The following is a 14782-nucleotide window of genomic DNA, read 5'->3' on the forward strand; positions in this document are numbered from 1 at the left end:
ATATTATAGTTAATATAGTTATTACATTATATATATTAACTATATTAACCCTAATTATATTAGGGTTAATATAGTTAATATAGTTACTATAGTATTTATATTAACTATATTAACTCTATCTAACCCTAACACCCCTAACTAAATTTATATTAAATTAATCTAATTAATTTATAAACTAAAATATTCCTATTTAAATCTAAATACTTACCTATAAAATAAACCCTAAGATAGCTACAATATAATTAATAATTACATTGTAGCTATGTTAGGGTTAATATTTATTTTACAGGTAAATAGTTAATTATTTTAACTAGGTATAATAGATATTAAATAGTTATTAACTATTTAATATCTACCTAGTTAAAATAATTACCCAATTACCTGTAAAATAAATACACCTACACTATCAATAAATGTAATAAACTACAAACATCTATCTAAAAATACAATTAAATTAACTAAACTAAATTACAAAAAAAAACAAACACTAAATTACAAAAAATAAAAAAAAGATTAAAAGATTTTTAAGCTAATTACATCTATTCTAAGCCCCCTAATAAAATAATAAACCCCCAAAATAACAAAAATTCCCTGCCCTATTCTAAATTAAACAAATTTCAAAGCTCTTTACCTTACCAGCCCTTAAAAGGGCCTTTTGTGGGGCATGCCCCAAAGAATTCAGCTCTTTTGCATTCAATAAATACAATCCCCCCCCCCCCCATTACAACCCACCACCCACATACCCCTATTCTAAACCCACCCAAACCCCCCTTAATAAATCCTAACACTACCCCCCTGAAGATCTCCCTACCTTGTCTTCACCACACCGGGCCGAACTCCTGATCCGATCCGGGCGATGTCGTCCTCCAAGCGGCAAAGAAGAAATCTTCCTCCGGCGACGTCTTCCTCCAAGCGGCAGCAAAGTCTTCAGTCTTCCGGCGGCATCTTCAATCTTCTTTCTTCGCTCCGCCGCCGCGGAGCATCCATCCCGGCCGATCGCTAAACTTGGAATGAGGTACCTTTAAATGACGTCATCCAAGATGGCGTCCGCCGAATTCCGATTGGCTGATAGGATTCTATCAGCCAATCGGAATTAAGTTAAAAAAATCTGATTGGCTGATTGAATCAGCCAATCAGATTCAGGTTCAATCCGATTGGCTGATCCAATCAGCCAATCAGATTGAGCTCGCATTCTATTGGCTGTCAACCCTAAGAAATCTAGTAATAAATACTATGATGTGCCTTTCTCTGTGGAAGTGTTTCCTGTTCCTGACCGTGTGACAGAGATTATTTCACAGGAATGGGAAACGCCAGGGATACCTTTCTCTTTAAAAAGATGTTTCCTGTTACTGACTCCATTAAAGATTCATGGCGCACGGTGCCTAAAGTAGAAGGGGCTATTTCTACTCTGGCTAAGAGAACTATGATCCCTATTGTCTATAGCTGTTCTTTTAAGGATCTCATGGACAAAAAGCTGGAGGCTTATTTGAAGAAGATGTATGCTCATCAGGGTCTTCAATGGCAACCTGCAGTTTGTATTGCCACAGTAGCAAGCGCAGCATCTTATTGATGCGATGCCTTGTCTAAATTAATTTTAAAAGAAACTCCGTTGGAGGAGATCCAAGATAGGATTAAGGCTCTCAAATTAGCCAATTCTTTTATCTCTGATGCTAACATGCAAATCATTAGACTGGGAGCCAAGATGTCTGGCTTCACTGTTCTAGCCCGTAGGGCCCTGTGGCTTAAATCTTGGTCAGCTGATGTTACTTCCAAGTTTAATCTCCTGGCGCTTCCTTACAAGAGTAAGACCTTGTTTGGGCCTGGTCTGGCAGAAATAATTTCTGATATTACGGGTGTAAAAGGGTCTTTTCTACAACAAGACAAGAAGAACAGACCTTAAGGACGTCAAAGTAATTTTCGTTCTTTTCGTAACTTCAAGAGTCTTCCAAGCAGGAGCAGCCCAAGTCTTCTTGGAGACACAATCAGTCTTGGAACAAGGGGAAACAATCAAAGAAACCCTTAGCTGAGTCTAAGTCAGCATGAAGGGTCTGCCCCCCGGTTTGGGATTGGATCAAGTGGGAGGCAGAGTTTCCCTGTTTTGTCAAGCATGGATATGAGATGTTCCAGATCCTTGGGCTGTGGACATAGTATTTCAGGGTTGCAAAATAGAATTCAGATCTCATCCTCCCAAGGGCATATTTCTCCTCTCAAGGCGGATCAGGTAAAAAGAGAGGCATTCTTAACCCCTTAATGACCAGACCATTTTTCCATTTTCTTACCATTAAGGACAAGGGCTATTTTTACATTTCTGCAGTGATTGTGTTTAGCTGTAAGTTTCCTCTTACTCCTTTACTGTACACACACATATTATATACCGTTTTTCTCACCATTAAATGGACTTTCTAAAGATATCATTATTTTCATCATATCTTATAAGTTACTATAATTTTTTTTTATAAAATGTCAGGAAAAAATGGAAAAAAAACACTTTCTCTAACTTTGACCCCCAAAATCCGTTACACATCTACAACCATCAAAAAATATCCGTGCTTAATAGTTTCTAAATTTTGTCCTGAGTTTAGAAATACCCAATGTTTACATGTTTTTTGCTTTTTTGCAAGTTATAGGGCAATAAATACAAGTAGCACTATTAGCTATAGTTACATTGGAACACATATCCCTGAATATCCCTTGACATGTATATATTATTTTTTTTGGAAGACAACCCAAAGTATTGATCTAGGTCCATTTTGGTATATTTCATAACACCATTTCACCGCCAAATGCGAACAAATAAAAAAAATCGTTCACTTTTTCACAAATTTTGTCACAAACTTTAGGTTTCTCACTGAAATTATTTACAAACAGCTTGTGCAATTATGGCACAAATGGTTGTAAATGCTTCTCTGGGATCCCCATTATTCAGAAATAGCAGACATACATGGCTTTGGGGTTGCTTTTTGGTAATTAGAAGGCCGCTAAATGCCGCTGCGCACCACACGTGTATTATACCCAGCAGTGAAGGGGTTAATTAGGCAGCTTGTAGGGAGTTTGTAGGGTTATTTTTAGCTTTAGTGTAGTAGACAACCCAAAGTATTGATCTAGGCCCATTTTGGTATATTTCATGCCACCATTTCACTGCCAATAGCGATCAAATAAAAAAAATTGTTTACTTTTTTACCCATTTTTTAACAAACTTTAGGTTTCTCTTGTGCAATTATGGCACAAATGCTTGTAAATGCTTCTCTGGGATCACATTTGTTCAGAAATAGCAGACATATATGGCTTTGGGGTTGCTTTTTGGTAATTAGAAGGCCGCTAAATGCCACTGCGCACCATACGGGTATTATGCCCAGCAGTGAAGGGGTTAATTAGGCAGCTTGTAGGGAGTTTGTAGGGTTATTTTTAGCTTTAGTGTAGTAGACAACCCAAAGCATTGATCTAGGCCCATTTTGGTATATTTCATGCCACGATTTCACTGCCAATAGCGATCAAATAAAAAAATTGTTTACTTTTTTACTAATTTTTTCACAAACTTTAGGTTTCTCACTGAAATTATTTACAAACAGCTTGTGCAATTATGGCACACATGGTTGTAAATGCTTCTCTGGGATCCCCATTGTTCAGAAATAGCAGACATATATGGCTTTGGGGTTGCTTTTTGGTAATTAGAAGGCCGCTAAATGCCGCTGCGCACCACACGTGTATTATGCCCAGCAGTGAAGGGGTTAATTAGGCAGCTTGTAGGGAGTTTGTAGGGTTATTTTTAGCTTTAGTACAGTGTAGTAGACAACCCAAAGTATTGATCTAGGCCCATTTTGGTATATTTCATGCCACCTTTTCACTGCCAATAGCAATCAAATAAAAAAAATTGTTTACTTTTTTACTCATTTTTTCACAAACTTTAGGTTTCTCGCTGAAATTATTTACAAACAGCTTGTGCAATTATGGCACAAATGCTTGTAAATGCTTCTCTGAGATCCCCTTTGTTCAGAAATAGCAGACATATATGGCTTTGGAGTTGCTTTTTGGCAATGAGAAGGCCGCTAAATGTTGCTGCGCACCACACTTGTATTATGCCCAGCAGTGAAGGGGTTAATTAGGTAGCTTGTAGGGAGCTTGCAGCCCACCCCCTGATCCTTCCCAAACAGCTCTCTTCCCTCCCCCACCCCACAATTGTCCCTGCCATCTTAAGTACTGGCAGAAAGTCTGCCAATACTAAAATAAAAGGTTGTTTTTTTGTTTGTTTTTTTAAATGATTTATTCAGCTGTGATGGACCTCCCTTAGCCCCCAACCTCCCTGATCCCCACCAAACAGCTCTCTAACCCTCCCCCCGCTACCTATTTGCCGCCATCTTGGGTACTGGCAGCTGTCTGCCAGTACCTAGTTTGTCCCCCAAAACAACGTTTTTTTTTAATAAAATATAGCTTTTTCTGTAGTGTAGCTGCCCCCCCCCCCCTCCCAGATCCTTTGATATTTTTTATTTTTTTATTTTTTTCTCCCTCACGCTGCAATTCATTGATTATTGGTGGCAGTGGTTGCTGCGTGCATGCACACACACGCGTGTGCACCCGCAGGCCCGCCCCCCGCACGCTCCTGGTAGCGATGGTGCAGATTGTTGGTGGGTGGGAGATTAGCAGGGAGGCCCATCGCTACCCGGCATCCGGTTCCTGTAAGTGCAATGTGCATGCCGGGTAGCAATGGCCCGCCCACCTGCCTCCCTGCTAAGCTCCCACCAACGATCGGCACCATCGTTACCTCTGCATCGGATGCTTGAAAAAGGGTATTGCAGGATGCCTCAATATCGAGGCATCACTGCAATACTCAGAGCTGCTGGAAGCGATCGCAATCGGTACATCTATTGTCACTCACAGTTTAGGGGTTAAAGTGCATTCAGGATCTCTCTTATTGGGAGTGATTGTTCCAGTTCTAGTAAGAGAACAGGGTTTAGGATTTTATTCAAATCTGTTTGTGGTTCCCAAAAAATAAGGAACTTTTCGACCCATTTTAGACCTAAAGTGTCTCAACAAGTTTCTCGGGTTCTATCCTTCAAAATGGAAACCACTCGTTCCATTCTTCCCTTTGTCCAAGGAGGTCAGTTCATGATAACCATAGACCTAAAGGATGCCTATCTTCATGTTCCCATTCACAGGGATCATCACCAGTTCCTGAGATTCACTTTTCAAGGCAAGCACTTTCAGTTTGTCGCTCTTCCGTTTGGCCTTGCCACAGCTCCCAGAATTTTCTCAAAGGTTTTGAGGGACTCTCTTGGCAGTTGTCGGGTCTCGGGGAATTGCGGTGGCGCCTTATCTGGATGACATTGGTTTAGGTAACATCTTTTCAACAAGCAAACTCACATACAGAGATCTTGTCTTTTCTACGTTCCAACGGTTGGAAACTGAATCCGGAGAAGAGTTCCCTTGTTCCAGCTACAAGGGTTTGTTTCTTAGGGACAATCATAAATTTCCTATCTATAACGATTTTTCTGACGGAGGTCAGAAAATCAGAACCTCTCTCCTCTTGCCTCTCTCTACAGTCTACTGTTCGGCCATCAGTGGCTCAGTGTATGGAGGTAATTTGTCTGATGGTCCCTTCCATGGACATCATTCCCTTTGCTCGATTCCATTTGAGAGCTCTGCAGTTATGCATGCTCAGACAATGGAACGGAGATCATTCAGATCTGTCTCAGAGTATAGATCTGGATCAGTTGACAAGAGACTCTCTCTCGTGGTGGCTTTCTCAGGATCATCTGTCTCAGGGTACATGCTTCCGGAGACCCTCCTGGGTGATCGTGACGACAGACGCCAGCCTGCTAGGCTGGGGAGCAGTCTAGGACTCATTAAAGGCGCAGGGATTATGGACTCGGGAGGAGTCTGCTCTCCCCATAAACATCTTGGGGTTAAGAGCGATCCACAATGCTCTCATGGCTTGGCCCCAATTATCCTTAGCCCAGTTTATCAGGTTCCAATCGGACAACATCACCTCAGTGGCTTACATCAACCACCAGGGAGGAACTCAGAGTTCCTTAGCTATGAAGGAGGTGGCACGGATTTCAGTGGGCGGAAGCTCACAATTGTTGTCTATCTGCCATCCACATTCCAGGAGGTGGATTTCCTGATCAGACAGACATTTCATCCCGGGGAGTGGGCTCTCCTTCCGGAGGTGTTCTCCAGGTTAACTCTCAAGTGGGGGGTGCCGGAGTTGGATCTGATGGCGTCTCGGCAGAACACCAAGCTTCCAAGGTACGGTTCAAAATAAAAAAAAAACGCAGGCTGCTCTGATAGATACTCTGGCGGTTCCTTGGTATTTCAGTCTAGCATACCTGTTTCCTCCGTTTGCACTCCTTCCACGAGTCATTGCTTGTATCAAACAGGAGAGAACGTCGGTAATTCTAATAGCTCCTGCATGGCCTCGCAAGATCTGGTATGCAGACCTAGTGAAGATGTCATCTCTTCCACCTTGGAGGTTACCTCTGAGGAATGACCTTCTAACTCAGGGTCCATTCCTCCATCCAAATCTCATTTCTCTGAAGCTGACTGCTTGGAGATTGCCTTGGCTGATGCTTCCTTTGGGAGAAAGGTTCTTCAAGCGGTGGTGCCTTCTGTTTAGGTCTGCCTGTCTTGTTCTCCCTCCCTATTCCTTCTGTGTACTCTAGCTTGGGTATTGGTTCCCACTAGTAATTGGAATGACGTTGTGGACTCTTCATGTCTTAGGAAATAAAACAAAATTTATGCTTACCTGATAAATTTCTTTCTTTCTGGACATGGAGAGTCCACGACCCCACCCTTTAGATTAGACAGTAATTATTTACTAAACCTCAGGTGACTCTACACCTTTGTGTTATCTTCTTTTTCCATTTCCCTTTGGCTGAATGACTGAGGGTTATGGGTAAGGGAAGTGACACTTAACAGCTTTACTGTGGTGCTCTTTGCCTCCTCCTGCTGGCTAGGAGTGAATATCCCACTAGTAATTGGAATGACGTTGTGGACTTTCCATGTCCGGAAAGAAAGAAATTTATCAGGTAAGCATAAATTTAGTTTTTTTCTTTCATGATTCATACAGAGCATGCAATTTTAAGCAACTTTATAATTTACTCCTATTATCATGTTTTCTTCATTCTCTTGCTATCTTTATTTGAAAAAGAAGGAAATTAAGCTTAGGAGCCAGCCCATATTTGTTTTATCACCATGGTTAGCACTTGCTGATTGGTGGCTACATTTATTCACCAATCAGCAAGTTCTACCCAGGTGCTAAACCAAAAATGGGCCGGCTCACATTTCTATTTTTCAAATAAAGATAACAAGAGGAGTAAATTAGAAAGTTGCTTAAAATGTCATGCTCTATCTGAATCACAAAAGAAACAAATTGTGTTTAGTTTCCCTTTAATCGAAAGAGCGATCAGATATTAGAAAGAAAGATTTAGAGGAGATAAAACAGTGACAACAGAAATGAAATGAAAATATAATAATTACATCTTAAAGCAATATTTAAAGGAACATAAAACACCCTGCAATTGCAAATCTTTTTGCACTAATAAAATTAATATACCAGCAACATGTACTAATATTATGACCATGACCAGGTATTTTATCTGCAGATCTTCTTCTCAACAAAAAAAAGTTACAGCCATTTGTCACACACTTCATTTACAACCTATATTTCTCTAACCTAGTGATGGAGCCAGAGATTAAAACATAACTTTTATTCTAAATATTAAAATGGTATCATCATGAATAACTATTAAAAACAATTAAAAATAAATATACAAGTAGCACTGCCTGAGTACCTGAAAGTTGATGTATCTATGTATCTGTGTATCTATACACATATTACAATGTAACAACAATTAATTAGATCAGCCTTTATCCAAATCAGTCCTAGAGTAATATTCATCCAATGAGAGAGTCTGATAAAGTAACCCACTAATATGCCACATTTGTGGGGCCCACGCAATCATAGACTGTAATACGCTAGGGATCTTTTTAACTCATTGGATGTTTCACAATGGGCCTCTAAGTTTGGCCTGGTATAGATCTAGGACTGATTTGTATAAAGGCTGTTCCAATTAATAGTTGTTACATTGTGATATGTATATAGATACACTCAGGTTTTTAGTATATCAACTTTCAGGTACTCCGGCAGTGCTACTTGTATACCTCAAGGTAGATCATACTGTGATTTGAGATGTCATTGCAGAAAATGCAGCAAGTCTGCAGAAAGAATAGGACACATGCAGGAACTGTTGAAGTTTCACTTTGCAGCACTGCTCCACATCAGGCTGTTCTCTTCAAACAACATTGTGCTCTGGCTGCACTTTGTAAGAGCAAAGCACTGTATGGAGCAAAACTGCAAACCAGCAGCGCACTGATTGATCTCAGGAATTTTTCAACCCACCCACCCTAGCCTTTCCAGGTCTTCAAATCTGCACCTTTTTTATTACTACATTTTTACCTTATTATGTAATTATTATGCAAGGAAACAATTTTTTTCTAGAGAAATTTTAAAAACTTAAAATTATTTTTTTTTTCTCTGCAGCTAATTTGCAATGTAATTTTCAGCTGCTGCAATATATTATTAAACTTTGAAAATGGCTTTATTTATCAGATAATTAACACACTGCAAGTGTGCTTTAGTGTAACTACCTAATTTAAAATTGATTTATTTTTTATAATGCATTTAAAAAAACAGGCATATCCATCAAACTGAGACAACTGCCTGAAGGACCTTTCTACCAAAGGCTGCTTCAGAGGAAGCAAAAACTTCAATATGGTAAAATTTATCCTGAACAAAACAATGAACTTAAGGAATATTAGCAATCTTACTGTGAAACAAAACTGAAAGGGCTGAAATCTGCCCTTTCAGGGAACTGGCAGATAAACCCTTATCTAGACCATCCTGCAAAAACTGAAGAATCATAGGAATTCTAAAAGAATACCAGGAAAAAAAAAACATGATTTACACACCAGGAAATGCGTTTTCCAAACCTTGCAATAAATCTACCTAGAAACAGGTTTACGGGCCTGAATCCGAGTTTCAATCCCAGAATCTGAGAAACCCCTATGTCTCAGAACTAAGCGTTCATTTTCCATGCCATCAAGTTTAGAGACTGAGATCTGGATGGAAGAAAGGACAGAAGATCTGAAGAGGCAAAGGATGGCAACTGGATATTTGAACCAGATCCGCATACTAAATCCTGCGACGCCACACTGGGGCAATCAGGATTACAAATGACTTCTCTTGCTTTATCTTGGAAATCAGGCTGGGAAGAAAAACCATAGCAGGGAACAGATAATCAGGTTGTTTTAGAAGAGGGGACAGATTTATTATTCTGTTTGACCTTGTTCCAGCTAGCATTAGGTCTCCAGACTGAACCAGAGGAACTTTGCTTTTGTACAGAGGAGTCAGTTTTCTGTTCTTTTTTCTGACAAAAGGAACGAAAACGATTAGAAGCTTTGGATTTTTCTTTCCACTTCCTGTCTTGAGGAAGAAAAGGTCCCTTTGCTCCTGGCAAGAATTGCTAAAGACATGTTTTTGACATTGATGTTCATAATATCAAACACAACATCATAAATAAAAGAATTTGCACTCTGAAGCAAACTCAATATATTTGCACTAACAGGGTCATCAGAAAATCACATAATATAAGAATTATCATATATTGCAATATTTTGTTTTATTTTCCACATACAGATTCAAAGCAGCATTTAAATGTGAGATAGCACACTATTTCTGGGGCCAGTACTACTTGAAATGTAATATACCTTAAAAGTTTGTTTTTTTTTTTCCTCAGATTTGTGTAGTCTTTTCAAATGAAATGCTGCAAACTTTTTTTATATTTGCACATGTTTAAAAAAAATGTAAGAACTGTGTTACTAAATATACTTCTATATAAATTACTGGTTTTCAACAGGCCACATTTTGAGGATATCTGAACTAGAGCACAGGTGAAACAATCAGCTGATTAGTAAACGGGGTTATTTTACCTGCTCTCACCCAAGGTAATCCTGAAAACCTGGCCTGTTGTTGAGGTCTGAGGACAGGTTTGAAAACCAGTGATATAAATAATGTATATGATGAACACTTTACTAATACTACATATACTTAGGAACTGAAACTAATACATCTGGTACACACAGATAATATAGTAATGGAGATGTGGCGCTGAATAGAATAAATCTGTGTGTTGCAAATGTGAAAGGTTTGAGTTGTGGGAAAACAGGTAAAACAGTAGCAAGCTGCATTATGGTCCTTTGTCATTAGATTTGACAGTCTGTCAGTTTAATAAGGCAGCCATTCTAATTATATTAATATAGAACTAATTTATGTCTTTATGGCAGGTTTCTTAATCTCCTGTGTTAATTTCTAAATGTGTTTCTTATGTAGGATGCCTTGGAGACTACAGGGACCTTTAAACAGCGCAAAGTGGGACTTATAGAAGAAGGATTCGATCCATCTCATATATCTGATCCGCTCTACTTCTTGGACGAACGAGAAAAGAAATATGTCCCCATGACTCAAACAATTTTTAATGATATAAAAGAGAAAAAACTCAAGTTGTAAGACATCTTACAGAAACTTGAATACTTGGACATTTATCTCTGATCAGCTGATTTTTTAGTAGAAAGTTTAGCTAGTTTGTTTTACATTAAAATCAGTTGTTAATATAACACTGTTTGTCCTTTCTTAGGAGGGTATCTTGGTAACACAGAGTAAAATCCACAAGGATAACATTAAGCAGCCCAGTGGGACCAATTTATAAATTCTGGCCCTCCTGTATTAGTAACAAAAATAAACAACACCAGTTACATGTGTTGTAATACACCTGCAATACTCAGCACTGCTCACTTCAGAGTAATCCTTGTAATATATTACAAAGTATGAGTGCCCATATTCTTATATTCATAGGAATATAAATGCAGTTCCTGGTTTATAAATACATTTATTAATGGAGTTTTTTGACAGAATCTCAAACCTACACACACACACATATATATATATATATATTTTTTTTTTTTTTCTCACTATCTCAATTTGCCCACTAGACAGCAACCTCACATAAACAGCCTGAGAGGCTCTGTTATTCTGCTATGTTTAGTCACCATTCTGTCTCACTCAACGTGATGATTGTGAATGCCCTTGGTTATATACAGAACACTTCTACCTGCTTGTGCGCACACTACAGCTTTGGTAGATCAAAAATGTCATCAGGATTGCAATATTTTACAAAAGCAGTTCTCAATTCCTCTCATAACATTATTATTTCTCCTTACATAGCACTTTTTTTTTTCTTCTCAAATACCTGGTTTGTTCTCCAGTGATCATTCCAAATCCCTTTGGTATTAATTTATGTAAGTTTTTATGGATACAACAGGGACATAGAGCTACCAAAACAAACCTGCATGTGTGAAAGTCACAATTATACACTGCAAATTAGGGTACTACCTATAAATAGCTTGCTAAACAGAGTCCTCTGAGAAAAAATACTTGAGAAGATATAGAAAAAAAACTTCAGTTGTAAGAAAGACGTGTATACTGCATTTATCAAATCTGTTGGCATTTTTTTATTGCAAAGCACAATCAATTTAAATTACATGTATTTTACTCACTTGTTCATCTCAAGTTCTTACTAGTTTAAAATGGAGTATTCACATACAGAGGGCAGATTCTGACATTTTTACCATTGGAGGTTAAAAAAATAATTTTAATATCTGTGTTTTATTGTTTAAAACTGTTGTTAAATTTTGTTTTGGATTCAGATATGTTCATTTTGTTGTTGTTTTTTAAGTTATGTATTTTGCTTCAACAACTTTGCAAAATAAATATATTTTTGAATCCCTTCTCATATCAATGAGTTATTTAATATTTTCTAAGATGATCTGAAAGGCTGTTACATCATTGGGGATGATTTTAGGGAATAGATAGATATTGGTTATTATCTTATTATATATATTATTATTTGCGGTAACACTTGAGACACTTTTTTAGTTATTATTTTCTGTATCTGTTTTGACCATAGGTAAACTAAATTCTAATATGCCATACATAGACATATAGGTTGTTGATTTAGCAAATAATAAAATAGTAAAAAGGAATCTACGTATAAAGAGACATTAGAATAGTAACTGTAATGCAGAGGACTGTGAAATGTAAGTGTCCTGCAAATGCTGCAGAGGTCCAAATACTGATATATTTTATGTAAAAAATTAACCAACGGGATGTGTGTATCATGGGGGGGGGGGAATAATAAATCAGCGAAAAAGTGAAAAGGAAAGACAGAATTATTTTAATACTGTATATAAATATGTACTATTGCACATCTAACTGTCTAACAATATAAATTAAACAAGAATAATCAGATGCAGTAAACAGTGAAGTGTTTAATGTGGGCCTGTTAATAATAAACTACAATTTTGTAAGCAATTTTTAAAGGGATGGGAAAACCCAAACATTTAATTCATGATTCGGATAGAACATACAATTTTAAACAACTTTCAAAGTTACTTTTATTATGAAATATGCTTTATTATCTTGCTATCCTTTGCTGAAGGAATAACATTGCATTGCTAGCTCAACACATCTAGTTAGCCAATCACAAGAGACAAATGTGTGCAGGCACCAATCAGCAGCTAGCTCCCACTAGTGTAGGATATGTGCACATTCTTTTTCAACAACGGATACCAATAAAACAAGGCACATTTACAAATAGAAGTGAATTTAATTGTCTTTTAATATTGACTTTCTTATCCCTTTAACTATTGGCAATTCTGCATTTAAAGGATCACTAAATACAGGAGACTAGCATACTCAGTAAATCTATAATTAAAAGAAAATGCTAAAGCACTTAGGCCCAATTATATAAACTTGTTTTTCTTGTTGCCCCTCACAGGGGCTGCAATCATGGAATTATATTTAAAAAGGGGCAGTTCTTGCAAGTGGGGAAAAGTCTCCTATTGAAAGTAATAGAGAATAGGAAACTTTACTGGGTAGAGCAAAGTTAACAATGAGCAGGGTGCACTTTATAATTCAATCCGGCATCAAAAACAAATCGCATTACGTTGCTTTCTGCGTAAAGTATTTTACAATTGCCTCTATTTTCATATGCATGCGTTTTTGATTACGGTATTAATCCTAACCTCACCACCTTTTACTTTGGAAGAGAAAACAGAGAGATCTGTAGGCTGGGATTTGAGAGACAATTTCATACAGGCCCATGGAACGGCCAAGTTCAGCCCACTTTACAATAAAACAACAAATACGTTTTGTGCTTATTTCTAGGTTTTTTGCACATCCAGTGTACTTAAATTACAATTTGCTCTGTGCATATTTAATACAATGTATTTCTTTTTAATTTACATAGAAATTTTACGCTTTTGATAAAATATTTATTTTTGGTGAACAATTTTGTTAAAATGTTTGATTTTTTTATGTTATCTGTTGTCACGGCTCACTGACACCGGTAATATGAGTGTCATTCCTTCAGGGTAAGAGCTGCGTACGTCATATGTCATGTACGCCATAGACATCAACTTCTTTAATTGGGGGCAGTCTGCGAAAGTTTCATGGAGTTATTTATATGAATAAATAAAACAAAAGTTTTGTTTTAAAATAATGTGCATTTAATCAGTACATGTCTGTTTAAGCTCCAATACCTTTTTAGAATCTTCTATCATTGTTTGCTAAATCAGCAGTATATATGTTTGCTGCATGACATATTAAAAATCTGATTACCCATTCAAATACATCAAGATTCTTGTGTTGGAGGGTACTTCCCAGTATGGGCCATGACCAGTCAAACATTTAGGAAACTGTGCTTCAGATTTATCCATTACTGGCACTGTAATGTGACCTGATGGGTCTAAGGCACTGGTTTTCAAATCTGTCCTCAGGCCTCCCCAACAGGCCAGGTTTTCAGGATTAACTTGGGTGAGAGCAGGTAAAATAACCCTGTTTACTAATCTGCTGATTGTTTCACCTGTTCTCTAGTTCACATATCCTCAAAACATGGCCTGTTGGGGGGTGTTTTTATTTTAGGGTGGATTTTTTGTTTTTATAGGGGTATTAGATAAGGTTTAATTTTTTTATTTTGGATAATTTCGTTTATTATTTTCTGTAATCTTAGATTTTTTTATTTTTTGTAATCTTATTTTTTTTTAAATGTAATTTTTTTTTTTTTTTGAGTAAGGGTAGGTTTTTTATTTTCAGTAAGGATAGGGTAATTTAGTTTTTTATAATTTTGGTAAATGTTTATTACTTTTAAATGTAGTTAGTCTTTTTTATTTGATGTAATTGTAGTTTAATTGGGGTTAACTTAGGGGGTGTTAGGTTAGGGGGCTTAGTTATTAGATTGATACTTTGCACTGTAGGGGGGTTGCGGTATAGGGGTTAATAGGTTAATTAGGTAGTTTGCGTTGTGGGGGGTTTGGCAGTTTAGGGGTTAATAGGTTAATTAAGTAGTTTGAGTTGTAGGGGGTTGGCGGATTAGGGGTTAACTTTATTCGGTGGATTGCAATGGGGGCGTTGGTGGTTAAGGGGTTAATACTTTTATTAGTAGTTGCGATGTGGGGGGATGGCGGATATAGGGGTTTTAACATTTTGGTTTAATTTTTGGGAGGCAGGTTAGATTTTTACAGGCGATTATGACTTTTTTTGTTTTTTACTTAGGCGCCGGCAGTTCATAAACTGCCGTAAGTCACTGGGGACTCCAGAAATGTGTATTTCCGCGCATTTCTGAACCTCGCCAGTTTATCTGACTTACGGCAGCTTATGATCTGCCGGCCCCAT

General features: G+C 37.6%; 1 protein-coding gene across 1 annotated transcript in view; it reads left to right on the forward strand.

Moving 5' to 3' along the window:
- The window catches only part of SLC27A2 (solute carrier family 27 member 2), a 216226-nt gene extending 204383 nt beyond the window's left edge, over positions 1-11843 (forward strand). Inside the window, exon 10 of the mRNA XM_053717434.1 lies at positions 10385-11843. Within this exon, the coding sequence (XP_053573409.1) occupies positions 10385-10561 (177 nt within the window). The 3' untranslated portion in view covers positions 10562-11843. The remainder of the gene's footprint in view (positions 1-10384) is intronic.
- The last annotated feature ends 2939 nt before the right edge of the window (positions 11844-14782 follow it).

The sequence above is a fragment of the Bombina bombina genome, chromosome 6 (assembly GCF_027579735.1).
Source record: "Bombina bombina isolate aBomBom1 chromosome 6, aBomBom1.pri, whole genome shotgun sequence".
Lineage (NCBI taxonomy): Eukaryota > Metazoa > Chordata > Amphibia > Anura > Bombinatoridae > Bombina > Bombina bombina.